The sequence below is a fragment of the Ovis aries genome, chromosome 3 (assembly GCF_016772045.2).
Source record: "Ovis aries strain OAR_USU_Benz2616 breed Rambouillet chromosome 3, ARS-UI_Ramb_v3.0, whole genome shotgun sequence".
NCBI classification, from domain to species: domain Eukaryota; kingdom Metazoa; phylum Chordata; class Mammalia; order Artiodactyla; family Bovidae; genus Ovis; species Ovis aries.
The window spans coordinates 762,786-789,166 of record NC_056056.1 but is presented as its reverse complement, the minus strand read 5'-3'; the positions used below and the strand labels follow the sequence as shown (position 1 = coordinate 789,166).

Below are 26,381 nucleotides of genomic sequence, written 5' to 3'. Positions count from 1 at the left end.
CTTGAGGACTGGAAGGACAGGGTGGTTCTGTCAAGGGGCAGGAGGGGGTGCTGGGCGCCAGGAGGGCACCAGGAGAGGGGAGAGGTGTGGAGGCAGGGTGGGCACAGGGTCTGCATCAGCAAGGCCTCCTCACCTCCGGCCTCCTCCCACCTGCTGCAGACCTGAACCCCTCTGGCATGGCCTCTCCACAGCTGGTTGGGGTTCAGACCCTCAGACTCTCCTGGAAGATGCAGCTCAACATGGGGTGGTCTCTATCATCCCTCCATTCTTCTCAGTTCTCCAGGAGGGAGCCTGAGTCACGTGGCCAGGCAGCCAGGGCCTCGCCCCCATTTTTGAGCCTTCTGCCTCCCGCAGGGGCGCGGCTCAGGACCCCTTCGCAGGCCTTGCTTTCCAGCCGGCAGAGTCAGGCCCCGAAATATCACTGACTGCGGGTGAGGACTCGTGCACGCGCGCGCGCGCACACACACACACACACACACACACACACACACACACACACACACTGGCCCGAACACATTCGGTCCTGTTAAAGGACACAGGCGGCCGCCTGCGCTGACACGGACTCTCCTCACCTCCTCACGCTCGACTCCCTACAGGTGCGAGACAGCCCAGGTCTCACAGTCTCAGCGACCCGTCCACACGCGCGCACACACGCGCACACGCGCGCGCACAAGCGTCCCCCTCTGGCCCGCGCTCTGAAAATCGCTCTCACGAACGCAGGCGCACAATCTGGCGCGGGAGGCGCCCCCGCTCCCGCTCCGCGTCGGGAAGCGGGGGCGGCAGGAGGGGCAGGCGACGCTAGCCGCGCTCGCCGCTCCGCAGTCGCTGCAGCCGCCGCAGCGTCGGGACCGGGACCAGCGAAGCCCGCGGAGGAGCTGCCGCCGCCGTGTCCTCGCGGCGCGAGGCACCCGGAGCGGCAGCGAGTCCCGCTTCAGCACCGCGGACAGCGCCCGCCACCCGGGCCGCGCTCCAGGGACCCCACGCGCTCCGGGGGCTGCCCGGCTGGCCGAAGCCTCGCCGCACGCGTCCCTCTCGCGGGTGTCGCAGAACTAAGGCTCCCGGGGAAGACGCGGCGCCCTCCGTCCGCGGGATCGGGCGCGCGCAGGACGGCCGGGGCTTCCCGCTGGGGATGCGCGGACGGCCCCGTGTTCGCGCCGCCCAGAGCCAGGGCGCTGCCCGGAGCCCATGAGCACCATGCGCCTGCTGACTCTCGCCCTGCTTTTCTCCTGCTCCTTCGCCCGCGCCGCCTGCGACCCCAAGATCGTCAACATCGGCGCGGTGCTGAGCACGCGGAAGCACGAGCAGATGTTCCGCGAGGCTGTGAATCAGGCCAACAAGCGGCACGGCTCCTGGAAGATCCAGCTCAACGCCACCTCCGTCACCCACAAGCCCAACGCCATCCAGATGGCCCTGTCTGTGTGCGAAGACCTCATCTCCAGCCAGGTGCCCGCCCCCCACTCGCCGGGCTCCCGCGGTGCCGGCCCCTCCCCCTCCCCCACCCTTCCCCCCATCCTCCCTGCTTCAGCCTCCTTCCTTGCCGCTGTCCCCGTTTCATCCCATCCTTCCCTCGCCCTCTCGCTCCCCTTGAGAAAGGACCCAGAGGGCTGGTCTCGCCAGCAGCTGAACACCCGGCGTCAGCTCTGTGTCAGCCCCAGACCAATCGCCTGTAACCGGGGCTTGCCCTCACCAGGCATCTAGCTGGTGTGTGTGGGCGTGTGGCTGTCTGTTTGGTCACTGTGTATCTGGGTGGTGGCGGGCATCCCAGGCCGCCCACGAGGCGCTGGCCTGGCCGCACGCAGGACGCAGGGCTTTAAACCGGATGGGGCCCGGGGCCATCTTTATTCCTTCTTGGAGACCGCCATCCCTTCACCCTCCCCCGCCCCCATCCACAGGACTGCCTGACAGGGGAAGTGGCCCGCGTGTTGCAGCAGGGTGCTCTCTACGGTGGGGAATGGGGACAACCTGTGTGGGAGACACCAAGGCTCAGCGGCTGGCAGCACGCGCTCCGGGGGGAGGACACAGCTGGCGATTTTGCCTGCAGAGCTGTCCGCCCCCGGCTCCGCGCCTGCTGCACCCCAATGAGACAGCCCGATCACTGCAATGCAGCCCTTTATGTAAGAGGCGGACCGACCCTGGGCCAAGTGCTGCTCACACACACTCACCCACGGACACTCATGCTCACATGTGCGCACATATTTATCCACGTTTGTGCACAGAGACAAACGCCTAGACTTAAACTAGCACTCACTCATGCATGTTGGCATGGGGTAATCCACCGCACACTCATTAACACAGACGCCCGGCCCCGCGCATCTCCATGGGCACATGCATTCCTGTGCCAGATAAGTGAACACACGCTCAAGCGTGCACACACATGCACACACACAAGCAGACACGCCGGGGCATGCTGTACACACACACACCCAGCACACACTCGTGAGCACGGCATAGCCACACACGCACACACATGCTCGGGCACACACTGAACAGCCATCTCTGAGTGCAGATGGGGTCAGGGAGGGAGAAGGGGCAGGACCCTTTATGGGGAATCCCTCCTCCCACTTACAGTTTTGCTGCCTGTGGGCACCGTTCTCCCAGGGAGTGCCGGGAGCCGCGGCCACAGCAGTAGCTCTCACTCACTGCCGGACGCTGTGGGCCAGGCGTGGGCATGGCAGCCGTCACCCCCACCGTGTGGGGCCAGCACACTCCCACCCATCTGCAGAAGCAGGGGGCCCTGTGGCTCAGACAGGGGAAGGCACAAATGGGACAGACAGGGCCTTCCAATCTGAGGGCAGCTCAGAACTACCGGGCCTTCTGCCCCATCTCCCTGCCTTGGAGGCTGAGCCACTGGTCCAGGCGGGAAGTCGAAGCCTCCTTGAGGATGTGGCCAGTGCCCAAGTCAGCACTGTGTCTGGTTCAAACCAAGCGGGGCTCAGCCTGCTGCTGGAAGACATCAGCAAGAGGCCTGGGCCTCTGGGTGGCTCCTTGTCCAGCTTCTCCCACTAGTTCCTAATTCTCGGTCTGTAATTGTCCCTGCAGGCCTTCTGGAGACACCCTCCATCTCTGGAGCATTAGCCTCTGTCCACCTCTGACACAGGATGGGGGTCAGTGGGGGCTCTGGGGCAGGGCCTCCCCTCCCCCCTCGAGCTGACTGTGTCCCCTGTGCCCGCAGGTCTACGCCATCCTAGTTAGCCACCCACCTACCCCCAACGACCACTTCACACCCACCCCCGTCTCCTACACAGCCGGCTTCTACCGCATCCCCGTCCTGGGGCTGACCACGCGCATGTCCATCTACTCAGACAAGGTGAGCCTGACCGCGATGCCCCCGTTGGCAGACCCAGGGCCGCCAGCAGCTTCCTGCGGAGGGGGTGCGGGGCACAGGCAGAGGGGCTCAGATCACGGGCTTTGGGCCCCAGATGATATATTCAGGCACACTCACAACTCACACCACAATACAGTCTCACAGAGACACACAGACTCACCCACATACACGCACACCGGTACACACTCATAGCACTCACACTCACACAAACTCACAGATGCGAACGTATCTGTACACTCACGCCTGTATACGCACACACTGATGTTCACACGTGCTCACACCATCACCCACTGCACTCTCACATGGAACCACCGTGTTCACTCCCCCACACTCAGGCCCATCACACACTGTGCCAGGCACACACACACACACACAGTGACACACGCCCGCACACACTCAGGCACACAGCCCACTGACAGGTGACAGGTGCCAAAAGCAAGCCCCGGGGAGCAGCAGAGGCCCTGTGGGTCACAGGAGGGACAGACGGGACAGCTTCCCGGACAGCAGAGCAGGGGCCCTTGGAAAAGGGGGTTCTCCAGGAGGAGGAGACGCCTAGAGGGGCGGCGCCACCAGGGACCAGTGAGGGTGTAGTTTCCAGCCCCCCCTAGAGGACGCAGCTGGAACAGGATTGAACTCGGTGCCGGGTGAGCCGGGTGAGCCGAGGAGGCAGCTGGGGGGCTGGTCTGGGGGTTGCGGTCCTCAGGGCTGCCTTGTGGCCCTCGGGCTGGGGGTCTGACCGGAGCCGTCTAATCGTGGAGCAGCAGCTGGGGAAGCAGAGAGGTCCCCGAGTCAGGCTGGCAGGAAGCGCGCCCCCAGAGCAGTGAGGAAGGCGCGCTGGCCCGTACACAGCTCTCCCGCAGCGCCTGCCCCAGCTCTGGGAGGACCAGTCAGCTGGGAGCAAACGCCACCAAGAGGCCGGGAGGGTGGTCGGCCCGCTCCACTTTACCCTTCAGACCTGGGGGGCTTCCTGCGTGCTCAGCCGCTCCGTCGTGTCTGACTCTGCAACCCCGTGGACTGAAGTCTGCCCAGCTCCTCTGTCCATGGGATCCTCCAGGCGAGAACACTGGGGTGGGCCACCTGCAGACAGACTGCGGACTCTGGCTCGGTGTCAGCAGAGAGGCAGAGGGCTGGGCTCTTGGAGCTGGGCTCCAGCTCTCCCCATCTTCTCCAGATTCATCCTGTCCGGAGCCCTGAGCTCTAGCTAACCCGCCTGAATCACAGAGGTCATCTCAGCCAGGCCTGGGGTGTCCAGGGAGGTCAGGGACGACGGCAAAGAGAGAGCAGAGTGAGGGGTCCTCTGGGACGACTGCTGTGGGAGGAGGCTCGCGGAGGCCGGGCACCCTCCTCCTGAGGCTCTGAGAACCACAGCCACAGCAGAGCCTCCCGAGCTGCTCAGAGGCACTTACCCCTCAGCGGTGAGTGGAGGGCTCCCTCCTGCGCCTTCCAGCCTCTGCCTTCCGCACCTCTCTGGGCGCCAGGCCCGAAAAGTGCCTCCTAGGAGGACAGCAGCCGGGCGCCCAGGGAGGCCGGGGAGGGGAGCTCTCTCCCAGGCATGATGCGGACTGTCACAGACTCCCACTCCAGATCCAGACCATGGCCTAGCACGAGGGCACACCTAGCAGCTGGGCCTTAGAGCTCCACCCTGATCCTTCCAAAGCAAACCCCTGACCGTATGTGCCCAGAAGGCAGGCCAGGACAGCCCGGGCCAGAGCCAGCCCGACACCCCAGCCACAATGCCCTGCAGCCGTGCCACCTGCCGGAGGACAGACAGAGGCAAAGGGGCATTCTTGAGCCCAGATGCCAAGGCACGGAGAGGGAGCAGACGAACCCCTGGTTCGGGGTGGTCCCCAGGAGCCCTGCTCCCTGCACAGACCCGGAGACTCCGCGCTGAGGGGGGCGGAGCCTGCTCAGCCCCTCACCCACAGGCGGCACCCTCAGAGCAGGCGGGGCCAGGGTGAGGGTTAGGGCAACACCCCCCAACGAGCCCAAGAGACTGGAGCGTAGCCCCAAGAGGGAGGTTTCCTCAGAAAGACAGTTATACGAATTCCGGACGGACCCGTGGGGGTCTCTGAGATGCTGGGCGTCAGCAAGAACTTTCTGAGCCTGAGTAGCTGAGCTGGGGTGTCTGTGGGGAGGTGGGGGAGTCACCCCAGGAAAAGTTCCACAGACCCCCCGCCCCGTCTCAGTCAGGCGGCTGGTGGGCAAGCCGAGCCTGTTTCTCAGATGAGGTGATGTGGGGTGCGGGAAGGAGTCGGGGAAGCGAGGCCCCCGGGTCTGGGGTCTGTACGTAGCGATTAGGAGCAGAGACCTGGCGGGGTCTCCGGCCGCGCCCTCAGCCCTGCTGTGCCTCGCAGAGCATCCACCTGAGCTTCCTGCGCACCGTGCCGCCCTACTCCCACCAGTCCAGCGTCTGGTTCGAGATGATGCGCGTCTACAGCTGGAACCACGTCATCCTCCTGGTCAGCGACGACCACGAAGGGCGGGCGGCCCAGAAACGCCTGGAGACGCTGCTGGAGGAGCGCGAGTCCAAGGTGAGGCGCGGGCCGGGGCGCGCGCGCAGGAGCAGGAGCGGCGAGCCGCCGCCGTGTCTGTGGCCCGTGTGAACACCCTTCTCTTTCCATCGTGCGTGGTCAGCACCACTCCGTCTGGCGAGCGCCCGCCCCAGCCTGTCCTCGGCTCATTTCACTCGCTTTTGCCATTAGTCGAAATCTCCTTCGTGTCAGTCCCTGCGGGGCGAGGGCAGGACCACCTGGAGCTCCGCAAACACCCCGCCCCCCCCCCCCCCCCCCCGCCCCGCCCCCAGCCCGCTCAGGCCGCGGGCTCGGAACTCATGGGGCGCCACCTCGCCCCAACGCCGCCCCTAGGGTGTCCCTCAGTGCGGTGGCCCCACGCGCCGCGTCCCTTGCGCAAAGGCTCAGTCCCCTCTGCTGTGACCCCTCCCGTGTCCTCTTGCTGGCCTCACTGCGCAGCTGCCGTCTGCCTAGCCGCTGCCCACCCAACCTCACAGAAGCCCTATCCAGGGGTGCCTGCCAGCCCCGCTCCCAGTCTTGGCCCTGCCCCTCTTCGGCCCCTTCTCTCCTTCCCGCCCAGGCTCTGGACCCCTCCTGGGGACCAATTAGGTGCCTGGTTCTAATTGACTGTTCTTGCCCAGCTGACCCCCATCCCTGGGGCGGTGGCAAGACCAGAGTGGTGTTTCTGGGGGTCCAGGTGACCCCCCCATCCCTCCTTGTCCACCCCCACTGCCAGAGGAAGCCCAGGGTCCCGCCTCCACCCAGCCCACAGCCACGGGTGCTCCGCACCCGGGCTGTGCCCCTCCCGGGTTGGGTGGTGGCCAAACCAGGCAGAGAGGCCCAGGCAGGGGAAGGCCCTGGGAGGCAAGACCCAGGGATGGCAGGCGTGTGCGCTGTGTGCAGAGGCGGAGTTGGCTTCAATAAGCTGAGTGCCAACCCAGGTGCCCCAAGGCGCCATAGGGCCTGAAGGGAAGAGCGGGCATCAGCTGGGGGGAAGCAGAGGGCAGACCCAGAGGGCCCTGGGGGTCCTGCTTTAGGGGACGGGCTGAACCTAGGAGGGAGGGCTGGCTCCCAGGGCTGCACCAGGCGAGTGTGTCCCCTCCCTTGGTGGCTGCACATGTGCCCAGTGCATGCTCACACACACGCTCCCTCTCGCAGGCACGTGCGGTTGCTCCCAAGACCATCCACTCACACTCCCGCTGTCCCAGACTCAGGCCCCAGGGGCCCTCCACCCCCCCCCAAGAGGTCCAGCAGGCTCACAAGTGGCGTGTGCCCATGAGCAGGCTCACCCCGAATTCACACTCAGCTGCCTGCACGCACATATGTGCTCAGATGCGCTGACCCTCACCCCGCCCCTGCCGCAGGCTCACTAGGCCAACAAGCGCACGTGGATGCCCGCAGATGCGCCTGTGTCAGGAACGCCCGCCACAGCCGCTCAGTGCCCGCGGGCGGCGGGGCATGCGCCACGCGCCAGCGAGGGCAGAACCCTGGGCCTCCCAGAGGGCAGAAGGGGTGCTGGGGGAGGGACCTGCCCCATGCAGGACTCCCGTGGCCGGGGGGTGCGGCGGGGACCCCATGGCAGGTGCATGGCAGGGTTGGGGGCAGGAGGGGTCCCCAGGGGGTGGGTTTCGCTTGGACGCAGACAGGCCCTCCCTCTCTCCTGAGCTTGACTGTTTCCATGAGCGCAAGTCCACGCAGGCAGGGAGCCTCAGTGGCCCCTGCGCCCCGCACCCCTGCCCCGGCCCCGCCCCGGCCCCAGCCCCGCCCCGGCCTAGGTGTTTGCGAGCTCCAGGTACGTGCCCGTCTGCAGACGTGCCGAGGAGGTGGTGTGATTGCTTTAGCGCCGTCATTTTCAACCGTTTATAATCTTCTTCTGTGTCTGCATATTCTCTCTGTGCACATTATTCATCAGAGTAAAAAAAGGAACTATGACAGCCTCGACCAACTGTCCTATGACCACAAGCGCGGACCCAAGGTATATATGCATGGACGTGCACGCCACCCACGACTAGGGAGCCCCGGCCGGGCGCCTCGGCCACCAGGGCTGCCGTGGGCCCAGCCGCGCCATGCCGCGGCCGAGCAGAGAGGAAGCAGAGCCAGGTCCAGAGCAGGCAGCCTAGGCAGGAGAGGCCGGTGCCGGCCGCCGGGCCCCCGCCCGCAGGCGGCCCGCAGGAGGAGCCGCTCTCTGGGGAGTGCATGTGAATCTCCGGGCCCCCGGGTTTCCTCGCGGAACCCAGGAGGGAGCCCGCCCGCCCGCCTGCAGTCCAGCCCGGGCCGCTCCCGTAGGGCCGGCGGACAGGCCCCGGAGGACCTCCCGAGGTTTTGGAAAAGGCGGCCGTCTCCGCCGTTTCGGATTGCGTTCCAAAACTCTTTCCTGTTTCCTGCCCGCTGCACGCCTCTTTCTGAGTCTCGGTCCACTTCAACTTGCATGCTCAGTGCAAAAGTGAGGCCAGGAATGAGAGGAGGAGAGCGCGGAGTGCAGAGAGCGAGCAGGAGGAGGACGCAGGAAGGCCGGCGCAGCAGGGCAGGCAGCTGGCAGCGCAGGCGGCAGGCGGGCCGCGGCGGCCCTAGGGCGCAGCCTCGGGGATCCTAGAGGCTGCAGCTCGACTCTCGCCCCTGAGGCGCTGTGTCCCCGCCCTGGCCGCCTGCTAACACTCCCGCTCACACTGCAGGCGGAGAAGGTGCTGCAGTTCGACCCGGGGACCAAGAACGTGACGGCCCTGCTGATGGAGGCGCGGGAGCTGGAGGCCCGGGTCATCATCCTCTCCGCCAGGTGAGGCCAGGCTGGGCCGGCCACCCGGCCACCTCGGGGCCAGGCCCAGGGTGCGCCCTGCTGATGCTGGGCTTTGCCTCCCAAACGCCCCCTTCACCGCCCCCACGCACACACAGGGCCTTGGGGATGGCAGAGGGATAAGCCCCTGCCCTTAAGAAGGCAGAGGTGGCCTGGGCGGTAGCAGCTGACCGGGGTTCTGGGAGCTGGTTGGGGAGGGGTCCCGGGGAGGGATGAGGGGCCTGCAGAGAAGGTCCACGGCAGGGAGAGGCCGGGGCCCTGGGGTGGAAGGGTTGGAGCGGCCAGACTAGGCAGCCACGAGAAGGGGACCGGTGAGGGACCTGACCACCTGGCTGCCGCCGCTGGAGGGGCCCGGCCCCACCGTGACCTTGGAGCTGAGCCCCAGCAAAAGCCTCCCTGTGTGCAAATGGCTCGTCCTGCGAAGGGAAGGCCAGGCCACCAGAAATAGGTGACGGAAGCGCCCTGCCCCATGGCACATGGGGGCCTGGGGAGACCTGCCGCACTGTCCGCCTGTCCCAGAAGCTTTGCAGGCTCCAGCAGGGGTGGGGTGCCCCGCCTTCCGTCTGCCCCGGATAGAGCCTGCTCCTTGGGCTGGAAGGCAGTTAGCAAGCACTGATCCCCCACACAGCACACACAGCACACGCACTCACACAAATCCACTGAACGCACATCACACACATGCTATCTGCACGTGTACTGTACACACACATGTGCATGCGACCTGCTTCTCTGTTCTCGTGTACACGTCTGTGCCATATACACGGGACACTCATACACACACAGGCACACAGGCACACACACACACACACTCAGGGACACTCATACACACACAGGCACACAGGCACACACACACACACACACTCAGGGACACTCATACACACACACAGGCACACACCACACACACACAGGGACACTCATACACACACAGGCACACACCACACACACACAGGGACACTCATACACACACAGGCACACAGGCACACAGCCACACACACACACACTCAGGGACACTCATACACACACACAGGCACACACCACACACACACAGGGACACTCATACACACACAGGCACACAGGCACACAGCCACACACTCAGGGACACTCATACACACACAGGCACACTGCCACACACCACACACACACACACACTCAGGGACACTCATACGCACACAGGCACACAGGCACACACACACACACTCAGGGACACTCATACGCACACAGGCACACAGGCACACCACCACACACACACAGGGACACTCATACACATACAGGCACACAGGCACACACACACACACACACACACTCAGGGACACTGATACACACACAGGCACACCACCACACACACACACACACAGGGACACTCATACACACACAGGCACACAGGCACACACACACACACACACTCAGGGACACTCATACACACACAGGCACACAGGCACACACACACACACACACACACACTCAGGGACACTCATACACACACAGGCACACAGGCACACACACACACACACTCAGGGACACTCATACGCACACAGGCACACAGGCACACACACACACACTCAGGGACACTCATACACACACACAGGCACACACACACACACACACACACACACACTCAGGGACACTGATACACACACAGGCACACAGGCACACAGGCACACACACACTCAGGGACACTCATACACACACAGGCACACAGCCACACACACACACACTCAGGGACACTCATACACACACAGGCACACACCACACACACACAGGGACACTCATACACACACAGGCACACAGGCACACACACACACACACTCAGGGACACTCATACGCACACAGGCACACAGGCACACCACCACACACACACTCAGGGACACTGATACACACACACACAGGCACACAGGCACACCGCCACACACACACACACACCACACACACACACACTCAGGGACACTCATACACACACAGGCACACCACCACACACCATACACACACACACTCAGGGACACTCATACGCACACACAGGCACACAGACACACACGCACTCACAGGACACTCATATACACACAGTCACACTGCCACACACCACACACACACACACGCACTCACAGGACACTCATACACACACAGGCACACCACCACACACCACACACACACACACTCAGGGACACTCATACACACACAGGCACACCACCACACACCACACACACAGACACTCAGGGACACTCATACACACACAGGCACACCACCACACACCACACACACACACACTCGCCAGACACTCATGCACACACACAGGCACACAGCCACATACACACACACACTCAGGGACACTCATATACACACAGGCACAACGCCACACACCACACACACACACACTCAGGGACACTCATACACACACACAGGCACACAGACACACACACACAGACACACACGCACTCACAGGACACTCATATACACACAGTCACACCGCCACACACCACACAGACACACACTCAAAGACACTCATACACACACAGGCACACCACCACACACACACACACACGCACTTAACACATGCTCACCTAGACACAAGAGCAGACACACCACACCGGCACACGCCCCACACCAGCACACACGTGCTCACAAACATAGACTTGTGTGCCACACACTACCCAGGGCACAGGCCTCACACACGCACATACACGGCCCGTGGAGGCACAGCGTTCACCGACCACACGCCCACCTCTTGAATCCACTCGTGGCCTCTGGATTCAAGCGGGAAGGAACCCCTGCCCTCACACACAGGCCCCCAGAGCAGAGAGGCCAGAGTCCCACTGCAGGGGACCAGCTGGCCCGGCACAGTCCGCCCCTGGAGCCCAGGGATGCCAGCAGACCCCTGGGCAGGGCCGCTGCCACCCTAGCTCACCCTGTCCCCCACCCGACCCCCCGGCTCCTCCTCACGAAGCCTGTTGAGAGCATTTTGCAGAGCGACTTCATTAATCCAGTCTTAACTTTTGAGCAGTTTTCTCTTGAGCATGTCAGAATCTCTAATTTGTTTCCAAAATGTTTTTTTAAAGTAATCCTCCTGAAGTTGTCTTTACGGGATCAGTTATTTCCATAAAACAGTTTGATGTCGATCAGGCTTTTGTCTGCAACTGCTTTACTGCAGGTATCGATTTACACAGACACAAGCATAGGTGTGTGCTCACCACCAGTCCAACCTCACAGACCTGGATGGTGTCAAGCAGACAGGCCCCTCCACCAGGCTTTGGGGGAGCCGCGCCCCGACACGCACGCACTGGTGCCACCAGCCGTCTTGGCTGGGTGCAGCCTGAAGCACCTCCCTTTGGGGTTGCGTTCTTGTTTAAAGCAAACACTGAACGTTTGCATTTTCCCCTGAGAAAATTGGGGGCTGACTCCTAGGGTCCCTAGGGCTGCCTGGGTTTCCCACATCAGCCGTTGTGAAAATGCTCTCCCAGACCATCTCCCGAACTGCATTGTCTCCCGCTGCCCATGCATCAGAGAAGCAAAGTGTCCATCATGTCTGGAGTCAAGTTCCACCCTGCAGGGAGAGGAGGTGGGAGTGCCATCAGGCCCAGGGTGCTTGTCCTGACCAGGGTGATCCCAGCCCTAGGGGGCGGGGTGCACAGAGGCTCAGCTGTGAGGAAACACAGGAGCTCAGGGCAACGTGTGCCTGCAAGGTGAGGCCTAGGCTCTGTCCTGCCAGGGGCTCTGCCCTGGGTGGTAGGGAGAGCACCCAGGGCTGGGCACCCAGAGATGCTTGTTCAGACTCCAAAAGGGAGAGCAGGTGCCCTCAGCGCCCCAGTGGCTTCTGTTGCAATGCTCAGGGCAGCGCCCTGGCATTTGGTCCCAGCAGCATCCAGAAAGATCCCAGCCTCTCAGTTCACATGCTCAGGCATGGAACCAGAGGGGTGTGGCTTGCCCAGGAAGCTGCAGGAGCACAGGCTCAGGGGTGGATTATCAGACACAGACCCGACCCTCCACTTCCCACCGTGCGCCTTGGCTCCTCAGTCCCTGTCCTGCCAGGGATCCTGTTCTGCCTGCCTCACAGGGAGGTTGTGAGAATTAAATAGAAAGGTGCATGGAAAGCATTCAGAATAGTGTCTGGTGCGGGTGAGCAAGTTACCCGTCAATAATGGGCCGTCACTGTGTCATGCTAACCCTGTCCACAAGAGCAGGGGGCCAGCAAGAGGCCTCCGGCAAGCTCTGGGGGTCTGGGCCCCAACCCCATCACTTCGGGGCTAGTCCTCGGGCCCACGTGCAGTGCTGGCTGGGGGAGGGGCCGGGGTGGGGGCTGCCCCCCATCTCTGCAGTGCCTCCAGGGCTCCCTGCAGACCAGGGGCGGGGGAAGAGGCAGGGGGAGGCCACACTGTGGAGGGGGACCTGGGAGTCGAGCAGCCGCCGCCGGCCGCGGGTGGGGAGAGCTGGAGTCCTGGCCGTCACCCTGCTCTGCCCCACAGCGAGGACGACGCTGCCACCGTGTACCGCGCAGCCGCGATGCTGAACATGACGGGCTCGGGGTACGTGTGGCTGGTGGGGGAGCGCGAGATCTCGGGGAACGCCCTGCGCTACGCCCCGGACGGTGAGTGCTGGGCTCCGGGGTCCCGGTGGGCAGGCGTCCCCCGCGGGCTCTAAGCCAGCCCTTGCCCCAGGCATCATCGGGCTGCAGCTCATCAACGGCAAGAACGAGTCGGCGCACATCAGCGACGCCGTGGGCGTGGTGGCCCAGGCCGTGCACGAGCTGCTCGAGAAAGAGAACATCACCGACCCGCCGCGGGGCTGCGTGGGCAACACCAACATCTGGAAGACCGGGCCGCTCTTCAAGAGGTGGGCGGGCCAGTGGGCGGGGCCGCCCCTCAGGGTGGGCGGGGACGTTCTCTGAGGTGGGCGGGACCGCTCCGTCTGAGGGGGTGGGACGGCTGTTCCAGAATGGGCAGGGCCGTTCTCTGTGGGCGGGGCTGTTCTTCAAGAGGTGGGCGGGGCCACTTTCCGGGGTGGGCGTGTCTGATCCGTCCGAGGCGGGAGGGGCCACTCTTCCAGGTGGGCGGGGTCGCCCTGGGGTGGGCGGGGCCGCTCCGTCTGAGGGCCACCTTTCCGGAACCCGAAAGAGTCGCTCCAGCCCAGCGTGCTGCGCCTACAGACACAGTCTCCTTCCCCACTCCTCTCTGCCCCCACCTGACTCCATCCTCACCTCCATCCGCGCTGTGATAACCATCTGGTCCATTTCCAACACTGACACCATCGCCTCGAATGTCACAGAAGCACGGCTGCCTCCATTGCCCCTGTCCCCACCTTTAAACACTGAAGCCACCGTGAGACCCCACCCCAATCCCCAGGATGACTAACAGCCCTGGGGAGGAGGATCCTGCCTCGGGCGGGCACTGGGAGCTTCCTCAGGCCCAGGAGGTCAGACAAAGATTTTGGGGGTGGCACCCAACCCTGCTTCCCTGGTGACTCAGGTGGTAAAGAATCCGTCGGCAATGCGGGAGACCTGGGTTCGATCCCTGGGTTGGGAAGATCCCCTGCAGGAGGGCATGGCAACCCACTCCAGTATTCTTGCCTGGAGAATCCCCATGGACAGAGGAGTCCGGAGGGCCACAGTCCCTGGGGTCATAAAGAGTTGGACAGGACTGAGTGACTAAGCACATCCGAGTCTGCCGAGAGCCAAGGTTGGCAAGAGACACAGTGGGTGGCCGCAGCAGGACAGGAGTTAACACAGAGAACCCTGGACACCGCGCCACTAGTGTGGGGAGGCCCAGTCGGTCACCAGCACCCACCCCCAATTAGCAGGCGCAGAGTCCTGGCCGCGGTGCCCACAGCAGGAGCACACACAGCTGCAGACACGCAGCATATGTGCACACAGGCACACACGTGTGCATGTAGATTCAGAGAGGCTCACGGGACATCACACCTGTGCCACAGCTACACGCACAGGGCTGCACCCCATACAAAGACCTGGTGTGTGACACATATATGGCCCAGTGGACACGCCACACACACAGGCGTGTGCACACGCAGGAAGATGAGACCTCAACCCAGCCTCCCCCACTCACTGGTGAGCGGGCCACCGCGTCCTCCCTGGGCTTCTGCCACCTCACCTGTAAAGCTGTCAGAATCAAACGTCCCAGCCCACAGGAAGCCCTCACAACAGGGTCCAGAGCCGAGGAGCTGCTTGGCTGGCGTGGCTGTGCCGTCTGTCTGGGCTCGCCCTCCAGGCGGCTCTCAGTGAGAGCAGGGAGTGCATCCCTGATGGCCCAACCACACTGCCCTCTCCAGGGTGCTGATGTCTTCCAAGTACGCAGACGGGGTGACCGGCCGCGTGGAGTTCAATGAGGACGGGGACCGGAAGTTTGCCAACTACAGCATCATGAACCTGCAGAACCGCAAGCTGGTGCAAGTGGGCATCTACAACGGCACGCACGTAGGTGGGGGTCATGAGGGGGTGGGGGCTGGGGCCTTAGGGCCCTGGGGCCGAGACCCCTGCGTGGCCACCTCCATCTCGTACCCCCACCCCCAGGTCATCCCCAACGACAGGAAGATCATCTGGCCGGGCGGGGAGACCGAGAAGCCGCGCGGCTACCAGATGTCCACCAGGCTGAAGGTGGGGCCCCGCCTCCCTGCCCCGGTCTCCGTGCACTGTGGCCTCCATCCTGTGCCGAGGGTGCAGAGGGGACAGTGAGGGCCCTGAAGTGACTAAAGGTCCTGGGACCAGCCCAGCACCCACTGCACACACCTGGCGTGGCGGAGGCGCAGGGAGACGGAGTGGGTGCAGGAGAGGAAGCCCAGCCGCCCGGCCCCTCCTGACCCCATCCCGCTTAAGCCTGGGGCAGCCATGTGGACCAGGGCTCCCCTGGGGACGAGGGGCAGACCGGTGGTCTTTCTGTGGACTTCAGTACTCTGAGTGCTGAGCCCCAGTCCTGGAGATGATGCCCCCACACTCTTCGGCACTCCTCCAGGTGGCCTCAGCCCACCGCCCACCCTTGGCCTTCCTGGCCTCCTGCTGGGACTGGCTCAGACTGTCCTTCTGAGCCGGGTCTCCCTGCGCTGGCCAGCCCCTCTGTGACTCACTGGGCCTCTGGGGGCCCTCCCCTGGGACCTCATCTCTCACAGCTTCTCTTCCACGTCCCAACTCTGCTACGGTCCTTCAGGCTCATCCCAGGATGCCTCCCAAGAGTCCCTCCCAGACTGACCCACACCAGCACCAGGCTGGTGCCCGAGCTCACTAAAGGCAAGGAGCCTCACACCGCACTTCTTGTGGTGCCCCCGGGTCCTCTCTTGACCTCCTCTGCTTTCTGAGCTACCCCACCCCGTGGTCTCTCACTGGGCCTCTTTGTCTGCACCTGCCGGCAGGGCACCAACCCTCTCTACGGGCAGAAGGGATTTCCCCAAGCCAGCGCTCAGGAGAGAGGCCTTGTGTTGAAGAGTCTGAGTGTAAAACAGACAGGACAAATGGCCAGGATGGTCCCCTACGGGCTGCGAGAGCCAGAAGGCCTCTTGGAGCCTTTCGTGTGTCGCTTGTTTTTTTGACACTGAACTGATTATTTTCAACTTAGTTCTCATTGGAGGATAATTGATTTAGTGTTTGTTTCTTCTGTACAGCAAAGTGACTCAAGTATACACACACATAGATCCACTCCTTCTAGGTTCGATCCCCATACGGGTTACTGAGCACAGTTCGCTGTGCTGTGCTCTCTATTTCTCATGTAGTAGTGCATGTCTATGGCAATTCCAATCTCCCGGTTTATCCCTCCTCTGTCTCACTGATTTTTTTTAAAAGCATGAGCATATTACTTGTATAATAGAAATGGTGATGAAAGTTTTAAAGGCAAATAAGCCCCTTCAGGGGCTCCCAGTCCCCTGCCCTTGGGGGAGCTGGTCACCCTGCAGGAGAAGGGGCCTCTCTCACCAACCCCATTCACCTCATAGACTCAACCCCAGCACCATGTCCCCCGGGACCCCTGATCCTGTGCAGTGACTGGCTCAGCTCCTCTGCCTGCGTCTATCCTGCCTACTCTCAGCCTTTAGGGCTCTGAAGGACAGAGAGGAGAGAGTGCCCAGCGTGAGCCCCAAGGAGCCCCTGGATTGAAGAGGCCACGGCAGAGAGGGCAGTGATCGGACAATGACCCCCTGCGGGTGGAGGCTGAGGCCAGGAGAAGCTGGAAGAGCCAACAAGGGCAGTCCCTGCGTGTCCCTAGTCCTGGGCAGGCTCTGAGTGGACATGCCCCTGTCTTCATGGCAGGGGTGGGGGCAGGGGGTAGGCTCTGGGCTGGGACAGGGAGGTCCTCAGCCTCAAGAAGTCAGAGAAGGGGCTCAGGGCAGACTGGACATCTGGCAGGCTCCACTGACCAAGGGACTGTTCTGTAGGCCAGGACCTGAAGGAAAAATGGCCAAGAGAAGGCACGGTGTTCCAGGAGGCCAGTTGCCCTCTGTGCACTGGGCGAAGCCTTGGGGTCTGGCGCCCCTCCTCGGGGCAGCAGGCTGATTGCTGCCTGAAGCAGCATGGTGGGGGGGGGTGGGAAATGTCAGGGATCTGGGGAGGGGGGCTCCAGGGAATTCTGGGTGCTGAGAAGAGGGCAGCGCCCAGGACAGCCCAGGGCTGGTGGTCCAGGCCTTATGTCCCCTCGTTCCCAGATCGTGACGATCCACCAGGAGCCCTTTGTGTATGTCAAGCCTACGCTGAGCGACGGCACGTGCAAGGAGGAGTTCACCGTTAACGGCGACCCGGTCAAGAAGGTGATCTGCACCGGGCCCAATGACACGTCGCCGGGCAGCCGTGAGTGCGGGGCGGGGGCCAGGGGCACTGGCCTCGGGCGGGCAGGGACCACGTGCCGGCGAGCCCCTCGCTGACCGCACCGCGCCCCCGTTCGCCAGCGCGCCACACTGTGCCTCAGTGCTGCTACGGCTTCTGCATCGATCTGCTCATCAAGCTGGCGCGGACCATGAACTTCACTTATGAGGTTCACCTGGTGGCCGACGGCAAGTTCGGCACGCAGGAGCGGGTAGGAGTGGTCCCTAGGAGCCGGCGCAGAACCGGGGCCTGCTCCCTGGAGGGTCTTCGGCGGGCGGGGCCTGAGCCTGGGAGGAGTCTGGAGTGGGTGACCCATGAGATGGGTCGGGGTGGGAGCCTGTCTGGGGAGTGGGGTCCGCGGTGTCCGCGTCCCCACCGGCGGGTCGCCCCACAGGTGAACAACAGCAATAAAAAGGAATGGAACGGGATGATGGGCGAGCTGCTCAGCGGGCAGGCGGACATGATCGTGGCCCCGCTGACCATCAACAACGAGCGCGCGCAGTACATCGAGTTCTCAAAGCCCTTCAAGTACCAGGGCCTGACCATTCTGGTCAAGAAGGTGAGCGAAGGCCAGGCGGGGCGGGGCGGCGTCCCGGGGGGGCGGGGCGGCGTCCCGGGGGGGCGGGGCGGCGTCCCGGGCGGGCGGGGCGGCGTCCCGGGGGGCGGGGCGGCGTCCCGGGGGGGGGGGGGGGGCGTCCCGGGGGGGGGGGGGCGGCGTCCCGGGGGGGCGGGGCGGCGTCCCGGGGGGGCGGGGCGGCGTCCCGGGGGGGCGGGGCGGCGTCCCGGGGGGGCGGGGCGGCGTCCCGGGAGGGCGGGGCGGCGTCCCGGGAGGGCGGGGCGGCGTCCCGGGAGGGCGGGGCGGCGTCCCGGGAGGGCGGGGCGGCGTCCCGGGAGGGCGGGGCGGCGTCCCGGGAGGGCGGGGCGGCGTCCCGGGGGGGCGGGGCGGCGTCCCGGGAGGGCGGGGCGGCCCTGACGGCCTGTGGCCCCGCAGGAGATCCCCCGGAGCACGCTGGACTCGTTCATGCAGCCCTTCCAGAGCACGCTGTGGCTGCTGGTGGGGCTGTCTGTGCACGTGGTGGCCGTGATGCTGTACCTGCTGGACCGCTTCAGGTGAGCGCGGCCCGGGGACCGGACTCCTTTACCCGCGGGCGGGCGGAGTGGGCGAGGGCCGGGGCAGGCTGCCCCTCCCGTCCTCTCCCGCCCGCCCTTTGCGCCCCCGCAGCCCCTTCGGCCGGTTCAAAGTGAACAGCGAGGAGGAGGAGGAGGATGCGCTGACCCTGTCTTCGGCTATGTGGTTCTCCTGGGGCGTCCTGCTCAACTCAGGCATCGGGGAAGGTGAGGCGACGCCAGGCCAGGGCCCCATCCCGCCCCGCCGCCCGCCCCGAGCTGACCGTCCTCTGCCCGCAGGCGCCCCCAGAAGCTTCTCGGCGCGCATCCTGGGCATGGTGTGGGCGGGGTTCGCCATGATCATTGTGGCATCCTACACCGCCAACCTGGCAGCCTTCCTGGTGCTGGACCGGCCGGAAGAGCGCATCACCGGCATCAACGACCCGCGAGTGAGGCCGGGCCCGGCTGGGGGCTGGGGAGGGAGGCGCTCAGGCCCTCCGCTGCGTGGGGCGGGGCGCGGCCGGGGAGCAGCCACGAGCCTGGCTCTCTGACCCCGCAGCTGCGGAATCCCTCGGACAAGTTCATCTACGCGACGGTGAAGCAGAGCTCGGTGGACATCTACTTCCGGCGGCAGGTGGAGCTGAGCACCATGTACCGCCATATGGAGAAGCACAACTACGAGAGCGCCGCGGAGGCCATCCAGGCCGTGCGCGACAAGTGAGGGCGGGGCGGGGCCAGCGAGGGGCGGGGCGGGCGAGGGCGGGGCCATCCAGGCCGTGCGCGACAAGTGAGGGGGCGGGACGGGGCCAGCGAGGGGCGGGGCGGGCGAGGGCGGGGCCATCCAGGCCGTGCGCGACAGGTGAGGGGCGGGGCGGGCGAGGGCGGGGCCATCCAGGCCGTGCGCGACAAGTGAGGGGGCGGGGCGGGGCCAGCGAGGGGCGGGGCGGGAGAGGGCGGGGCCATCCAGGCCGTGCGCGACAAGTGAGGGCGGGGCGGGGCCAGCGAGGGGCGGGGCAGGGCGGGGCCATCCAGGCCGTGCGCGACAGGTGAGGGGCGGGGCGGGGCCAGCGAGGGGCGGGGCGGGAGAGGGCGGGGCCATCCAGGCCGTGCGCGACAAGTGAGGGGCGGGGCCACCCAGGCCGTGCGCGACAAGTGAGGGATGGGGCCAGTGGGGGCGGGGCTGGACCTGTGAGGGGGCGGGGCGGAGCCACCCAGGCCGCGCTCGACGAGTGAGGGCGGGGCGGGCGGGGCGCGAGTGAAGGGAGGGCTGGACCGGCTGGGGGCGTCCACATCCACACTCAGTGTCCCGGCCGTGTGGGAGCCACGGGGAGGGGACAGACGGTGGGTCCCCAGCTGGCAGGAGGAAGGCTCGCGGGGAGCCAGGGCCACGTGGAAGCGTGGCCCCCGTGACCCCGCCCCTGCCCGCAGCAAGCTGCACGCCTTCATCTGGGACTCGGCGGTGCTGGAGTTCGAGGCCTCGCAGAAGTGCGACCTGGTGACCACGGGCGAGCTCTTCTTCCGCTCGGGCTTTGGCATCGGCATGCGCAAGGACAGCCCCTGGAAGCAGAACGTCTCCCTGTCCATCCTCAAGTGAGCTGGCCTCACCCGCCCCCTCCCCGCCCCGCCCCGCCCTGTGAGCCCCTCCCGGGCCCACCCCGCCCTGCCCCGCCCGGGCTCACGCGCCCCGTCCATCCAGGTCCCACGAGAACGGCTTCATGGAAGACCTGGACAAGACGTGGGTTCGGTACCAGGAGTGCGATTCGCGCAGCAACGCCCCTGCTACCCTCACCTTCGAGAATATGGCAGGTGGGCCTCCTCCCCCCCCCCCCCCCCCCGCCCGGTCAAGGCCCCTGCTGAGCCTGGATGGACGCCCCAGGGGGCCGCAGCGGGAGCAGCCACAGCTGAGGCACTGGGTGTCCCCCCCAGGGGTCTTCATGTTGGTGGCTGGGGGCATCGTGGCAGGGATCTTCCTGATCTTCATCGAGATCGCCTATAAACGGCACAAGGACGCCCGGCGGAAGCAGATGCAGCTGGCGTTTGCGGCAGTGAACGTGTGGAGAAAGAACCTGCAGGTAGGGCAGGCCGCCCTCCGAGGCCTGGTGCCCACGGCCCGGCCCGGCCCGGCCCGGCCCTCCTCCATCCCCGCAGGCGGAAGCGCTGGCTCTGGCTCCCAGGAGCCCAAGTGGCGAGGACTGGAGCTGGGAGCCACAGCCGAGGCCGCAGTGCTGGGGGCCGCCTGTGGGTGGCCGCCTCTGCGAAGCTGGGCTCCGAGCGTCCACCTGGCCCCTCTGTCTCCAGAGTCGCCCACCGAGGCCCATTCGGTAGGAAGGCAGACTGAGGCAGGGTAAGACAGGGACCCAGCTGGGTGTAGTGTGTGAGTCCAAGGTGCAGTCCGCCATCCCTCGCCGCCCCACGCCCCTCCAAGGACCCGGTTCCCTGCCACCCTGCTGTGCTCCATGTAACTGCAGTCTGAGCTGGTCCGCCGGTCCTGCTGGGCACCCCAGGCTGCACCCGTGGGGCTTTGCTGGCAGCAGGGGACGGGCTGCCCACAGCCCACCTGGGCCGGGCTGGTGCCCCACGGGCAGCCCCAGGCTGCCCCAGCTCTTCTCTTCCTCTGGGTGCCTCCCCAGAGCCTGTGTCCTGGGAGGAAGCCGGTGTTGCCGAGAGGGAGGGCCGGGGGCCGGGGTCACCGGTGTCCCCACACCTCTCGTCTGCCCACCCTTGCTCTTGGGACCTGGCCGCTGCTCCCAGTGGCAGGCGCAAGGCCCACCTGGCCATCAGACCTGAGGCCAGGGTCCCAGGAGCCGCCTCTGTCTCTCTGTCACTCCAATCCATCTCGCCACCTGCTTTTAGTCCCCTCAGCCCCTTCCTAAATCTCGGTGCGCTTCCTCTGAGGTCAGAGTGGCTGGTGGGGCCTGTGGGGGTGACTCACCCGGTGTTCAGGGGGTTCCTCCTCCTTGGGGCACCGTACACCAGGGGCACCTTGGAGCCAGGGAACCAGGCAGGCCTTCCTGGAAGACAGCCAGCTGAGGACCCCACCCCGCCTCCCTGAACCCAGTCCCAGCACAAGGAAGGTCAGGCCGGAGACCTCCGGCAGCAGCAGAGGCCCCCTGCGAGCGTGGGGCCGGTGGCTGGTCCAACCAGGACAGGGAGGCAGGCAGGAGCGAGGGCCCGCGCAGCCAGCCAGGCGGGGCATCAGCCCCCAGGAGCAGGCGAGGGCAGGTGTGGCCGCCGCCCTCGGCCGTCTAATCACTTGTGCGTGTTCGTTTTAGGATAGAAAGAGTGGTAGAGCAGAGCCCGACCCTAAAAAGAAAGCCACACTTAGGGCTATCACCTCCACCCTGGCCTCCAGCTTCAAGAGACGTAGGTCCTCCAAAGACACGGTAAGGGGAAGAGCGCCCAGTCCCACGTGTCCGACTCTCCCCTCGCCCCCGTGTCTGTGTCCCGTGCGTCAGGCCCGCCCTCGCCATCCCACCGCCCGCCTCGCCCGCGCGGCCCTCCTGCGCTCACCGCTGCCCGCCCGGCACACTAGGGCCTCTCTCGGACTCTGGGCCGCTCTCTCGGCCCTCGCCCGCGGGCCCGCCCGCCGGGTTGTCTTCCCCGTGTGTCTCTGCGTTAGTCTGCCCCCCGTGCCATGACGCCACGCGCCATCTTAAAGCCGTGTCATGTCGTTGGTCAGCCAGCCAGCCTCCCCACTCAGGGCTGTGCCCGCAGCCCCGGGCGCGCAGGGCCACCCCGTCCCGGGCTCCTCAGCCGGCAGGAGGCCACACCACCTCCCTGTCGCGCCCGTCCCTCCGGCTTCTCCCAGGGAGAGGCCCACTGCCCTCGCTCCCTCCCTGCGACGTCCGTGGAGGGGAGCCTGTGACGTCCCACCGTCCATCTGTCTGGCTGCCAGCCCTGCCACCCAGACGCCTGTCTCTCGTGCCTCACCAGAGCCATGCCTGTCGCATCCCCTCCGTGTGGTCTCTGTGTGGGCCGGGGCTGGGGGGCCGGGCCCGGCTCCATCTGGGTGGACGGCTGGGGCCTGGAGTTGGCACAGGCCCCTGGCCACAGGGGCCGTCAGATGGGGAACGGGTGGGACCAGAGGCGGCGGCTCCCACCCCAGGCCGAGCAGGGGCCCTGCGGGAGGCGTGCTGGCAGCACCTGGGGGTCTGAGAACGGGGCGGGGGGGTGGCCCCGAAAGCTGTGGCTGGCAAGCCTTGGGCACCGAGGCTCAGGGCGGGGAGACCCCCATGGAGGGGAGCAGTGCTTCAGCGCTGACCCCCAGCCCCTTCAGAGCCTGAGCCAAGGGTTCCCTGCCTTCCCGCTTGGGCAGCCTGTCTCTGTCCCGGGTGTGTGTGCTTGAACCCCAGGCCTCCAAGACTGGCCTAGCCCTGCTGGGAGCGTCCCCAGGCGAGGAGGGCCCGCCCAGGGCCAGCACAGCCCTCAGCCCATCAGCTTCCCCGCGGTTCAGGGGCAGCTTGTCCTCCTGTCCACAAGGAGCCCCCAGTTCACAGGCAGCATCACCCCAGTCTTACGACCCAGATGGAAGCAGGATTTGTGGCCCCGCCCACAGCGCAAGGGAAGAGGGGCAGGCGCAGCGCAGACAGGGCACAGCGCAGACAGGGCGCAGCGCAGACAGGGCGCAGCGCAGAGCCATCCAAGTCTGGGGTGAGGCCACCACCTGCCCCAAAGGGGCCCGTGAGGCCTGGCTACTCCACTGCTAGGGCTCAGCACAGGCAGAGTGGCTGGACAGGGGCGGCCCGAGGGGCTGAGCACAGGCCTGGAGCCCTGCAGCTCGGGAACTGGGTAGGGCCTTGAGCCAGGGGCCCCGCCGGGGGCTGGGAGGGCCAGCAAGGACCAGTGGTGGGGCAGCCGGGGAGGGGGCGCCCAGCAGACAGAGCTCTGGGGCCAGGCAGGCAAAAGGAGGGGCAGGAGAGTTACGTAGGCAGTGGGCCACTTTCTGAGGGCAACAGAATCCCACCCCCATCCCGGCCCAGAGCCCACTCACAAGCCCCTTAGCTGGCCTGGGCGCAGCTCAGAGACCCTCAGGGTGCCTGTCCCGGGACACGCTCCCAGCAGACTCCTTGCCCGAGCCTCCCCGGGGACCACCCTCCAGGCCAGCTCTGGTGCCACGTGGCATCTGGGGCTGGCCGGCCCTGCAGGGATGACTGGGGACACTGCCAGTTGGGGGCTGGGCAGGGGAGGGCAGCCCAGCCCCCCCACCGTTTCCGGCTGGGCACCTGCTCGGAGGGAGGCCTGGGTGGGGGGCTCTGTCGGGAGGGGTGGGGTCAGTGCGGCCGCTGAGATGCGCTGCCCCGTCCCGTGGCTGGTCTGGGCCAGGGCGGCACTGGGCGCTCAGGGCTGGGTCCCTGGCGGCCGGCGGGGCCAGCGGGTATTGATTGTTGGTTCTTATTTATAGAGCACCGGGGGTGGACGCGGCGCTTTGCAAAACCAAAAAGACACAGTGCTGCCGCGACGCGCTGTTGAGAGGGAGGAGGGCCAGCTGCAGATGTGTGCCCGGCATAGGGACAGCTGAGACGCCCTGCCCGCCCTCCTCTGCCCCCTCCCCCGCAGACAGACAGACAGACGGACGGGACAGCGGCCCGGCCCACGCAGAGTCCCGGAGCACGACGGGGGCGGGGGAGGAGCGCCCCCCAGCCTCCCCCAGGCCGCGCCCGCCTGCCCGCCGGTCGGCCGGCCGGCCGGCCCACCCGTCCCGGCCCCGCGCGTGCCCCTGACGGCCGGGCTAACGGGCGCCTTGTCTGTATTTCTATTTTGCAGCAGTACCATCCCACTGATATCACGGGCCCGCTCAACCTCTCAGATCCCTCGGTCAGCACCGTGGTGTGAGGCGCCCGGAGGCGCCCACCCGCCCCGTTAGCCCGGCCAAGGACACTGAGGGGTCGTGCTGCTCGGGAAGGCCTGAGGGAAGCCCGCCTGCCAGAGACTGCCCACCCCGGGCCTCCCGTCCGTCCGTCCGCCCTGCTGCCGGTGGGCAGCCCCTGCTGGACTGAGGCTCGGACGAGAGCCGCTGAGGACGGGCCAGAGCTGAGCTGGCTGGGCAGGGCCTCAGGGCGCTCCGGCAGAGGCAGGGCCCTGGGGTCTCTGAGCGGCAGGGAGAGCAGTTGACTCGGCCCGGCAGAGGGGCTTGGCGAAGAGACTGGAGCCCCATCCTTCCCGGCCACTCCCAGAGCTACGGTGGGCCTTGGCCCGGGCTGGCTGGGCCACCCCTCCCGCGCCCTCGCACCGCACAGCCTCCACCCCACCCCCCCCCTTCCTGCCTGTACCCCTTCTCCGCTTCACCCCATCCTCTGAGCTGGCCCTGCCCTTCCTGGACTGCAGACCCTGAACTCCACCAGCTGGCAGCGCCTCCCTGGGGCGTGCTCGGGCTCCCCACTGCCTCCCACCTTCTCCGGACCCTGCGAGGGCTGAGCCTTCTCTTTGCCTCCTCCGCCCGCCGCCCAGGGTGGGCTTCGCAGACGCGGGCTCGGGACTAGCCTCAGCCCCGCCGCGTGCAGGCCCGGCCCTTCCGCGTCCGGGCGCGCCTCCCCCGTGCGGCCCAGGCCCTCCAGCCCAGGGCCCCGGGCGCGCGCCGACCCCCCGCCCCGCCCGGTGTGTGCAGTGGTGATGCCAAAAGGAATGTCGCGAAAATTTCGAGCTGAGTCGCTTGTTGACGCCGTCAGGAATGCGGGAGGGGCAAGCGGGTGGGGAGAGGTTCGAGGGCGGCCGCGGCCCCTCAAGCTTGGGCGGCGGTGGCCGCAGGCGAGGCTGTGCCGGGGCCAGGATCCGGCTGCCGCCTCTGCTGGCGGCGGGCGGCGGCGCGGCGGCGGCGGCGGCGGTGGCGAGCGCCGCAGGCAGTGAACGCGGAGCCCAGGGCCAGACAGGCGGCCAGGCTAGCGAGGAAGGAGACGGGCCCGAGAGCATAGACCACGGCCAGATCCTGCGCGGCAAGGGGCCGCGCGCAGTGGCTGAAGGCGGCGTCCGGGAAGGCGGTCAAGGGGCTGAGCGTCAGGCGCCCCGGCGATACGCAAAGCAGCGTCTCGGCCTCTGCGGGACACGGGCGCGGCGTCAGACGGTCGCGGGGGTAGCGGCCCGCCCGGCCCGCCCGCGCCCCCGAGGGCTCACCTGGCGCGTGCCGCGGGTGTCCGCGAAGCCAGGCGCAGAGTGGGCGCAGCGCGCAGCCACAGGTCCAGGGGTTGCCGCGCAGGCGCAGCGTATTGAGAGCTGGCAGGCCAGCCAGGAGCCCGGACGGGAGCGCAGGCAGGTCGTTGTCCTGCAGGCTGAGCGCGCGCAGCAGCGGGAGCGCGCCCAGCGCTGCGGGCTCTAGGCGCGCCAGCCGGTTCTCAGCCAGCGAGAGGGCGCGCAGAGCGCGCAGTGGCGCGAAAGTGCCGGGCAGCAGCCCCTCTAGCTGGTTGGCGCTGAGGTCTAGCTGCTCCAGCGCGCCCAGGCCCCAGAAGGCCCGCGCGTGCACCCAGCGCAGTCCATTCTCGCGCAGGTCCAGGCGGAGCAGCGCGCCGGCATCCACGAAGGCGCCGGGAGGCAGCGCGTGCACGCGGTTGTGGTTCAGCAGCAGCACGCGGACGCGCCGGTTCAAGCCCCCTGGCACGGCGGGCAGCGCGCGCCCCGAGCAGTTGGCCTGGCCCCCCGGCGCGCACACGCAAGCCTCGGGGCAGCCTAGGGCGCCCGGGGTTCCCCAGGAGGCGGCTGCGGCGGGCGCCTGGGTCCAGACTGGCCACGGCAACAGCAGCAGTAGCAGCTGCAGCGGCGGCGGCGGCGGCGGCCCCCACGAGGGAAAGGAGGGACTCCGCATGGGGACAGTCGTGGAGGTCCGCTGTCCGCGTGTTGCCAGAGCCTGTCCGACCCTGCGGCGGCCGCACAAATATC

General features: G+C 66.3%; 2 protein-coding genes and 1 long non-coding RNA gene across 18 annotated transcripts; 1 reads left to right on the top strand and 2 right to left on the bottom strand.

The window, feature by feature from the left end:
• The first annotated feature begins 820 nt into the window (after positions 1-820).
• GRIN1 (glutamate ionotropic receptor NMDA type subunit 1) lies at positions 821-25,151 on the top strand. Of its 16 annotated transcripts, none has more exons than XM_027966070.2 (21): positions 821-1,443; positions 3,173-3,307; positions 5,680-5,856; positions 7,748-7,810; positions 8,508-8,608; positions 13,081-13,202; positions 13,273-13,447; positions 14,897-15,041; positions 15,138-15,221; positions 17,252-17,393; positions 17,492-17,619; positions 17,803-17,967; positions 18,400-18,518; positions 18,631-18,743; positions 18,816-18,964; positions 19,075-19,232; positions 19,944-20,105; positions 20,212-20,321; positions 20,442-20,587; positions 21,788-21,898; positions 24,279-25,151. In XM_027966070.2, exons 1-21 carry the CDS (start codon positions 1,186-1,188, stop codon positions 24,345-24,347), a joined length of 2,832 nt encoding a protein of 943 aa, XP_027821871.1. In that variant the 5' UTR covers positions 821-1,185; the 3' UTR covers positions 24,348-25,151. The 16 variants fall into 16 exon arrangements, with proteins under 16 accessions (XP_027821871.1, XP_027821870.1, XP_027821873.1 ...); XM_027966069.2 differs by having other exon boundaries at positions 23,917-25,151; XM_027966072.2 differs by lacking the exon at positions 7,748-7,810.
• Positions 1,810-5,684, bottom strand: LOC132659538 (uncharacterized). Its single transcript, XR_009600066.1, has 2 exons — positions 4,281-5,684; positions 1,810-4,089 (listed from the first exon to the last, which is right to left on the bottom strand). It is a non-coding gene; the product is annotated as an uncharacterized LOC132659538 (long non-coding RNA).
• On the bottom strand, positions 25,149-26,381 carry LRRC26 (leucine rich repeat containing 26). Its single transcript, XM_027968302.2, has 2 exons — positions 25,623-26,381; positions 25,149-25,544 (listed from the first exon to the last, which is right to left on the bottom strand). Exons 1-2 carry the CDS (start codon positions 26,305-26,307, stop codon positions 25,234-25,236), a joined length of 996 nt encoding a protein of 331 aa, XP_027824103.1. The 5' UTR covers positions 26,308-26,381; the 3' UTR covers positions 25,149-25,233.

Excerpts from the sequence above, each read along its gene's own strand:
- GRIN1 (XM_042245360.2), top strand. The coding sequence starts at position 1,186 with ATGAGCACCATGCGCCTGCTGACTCTCGCCCTGCTTTTCTCCTGCTCC. Across the intron at positions 15,222-17,251 it reads AGATGTCCACCAGGCTGAAG|ATCGTGACGATCCACCAGGA; the intron begins GTGGGGCCCCGC and ends CCTCGTTCCCAG. Across the intron at positions 19,233-19,943 it reads ATCCAGGCCGTGCGCGACAA|CAAGCTGCACGCCTTCATCT; the intron begins GTGAGGGCGGGG and ends CCCTGCCCGCAG.
- LRRC26 (XM_027968302.2), bottom strand. The coding sequence starts at position 26,307 with ATGCGGAGTCCCTCCTTTCCCTCGTGGGGGCCGCCGCCGCCGCCGCCG. Across the intron at positions 25,545-25,622 it reads ACACCCGCGGCACGCGCCAG|AGGCCGAGACGCTGCTTTGC; the intron begins GTGAGCCCTCGG and ends CGTGTCCCGCAG.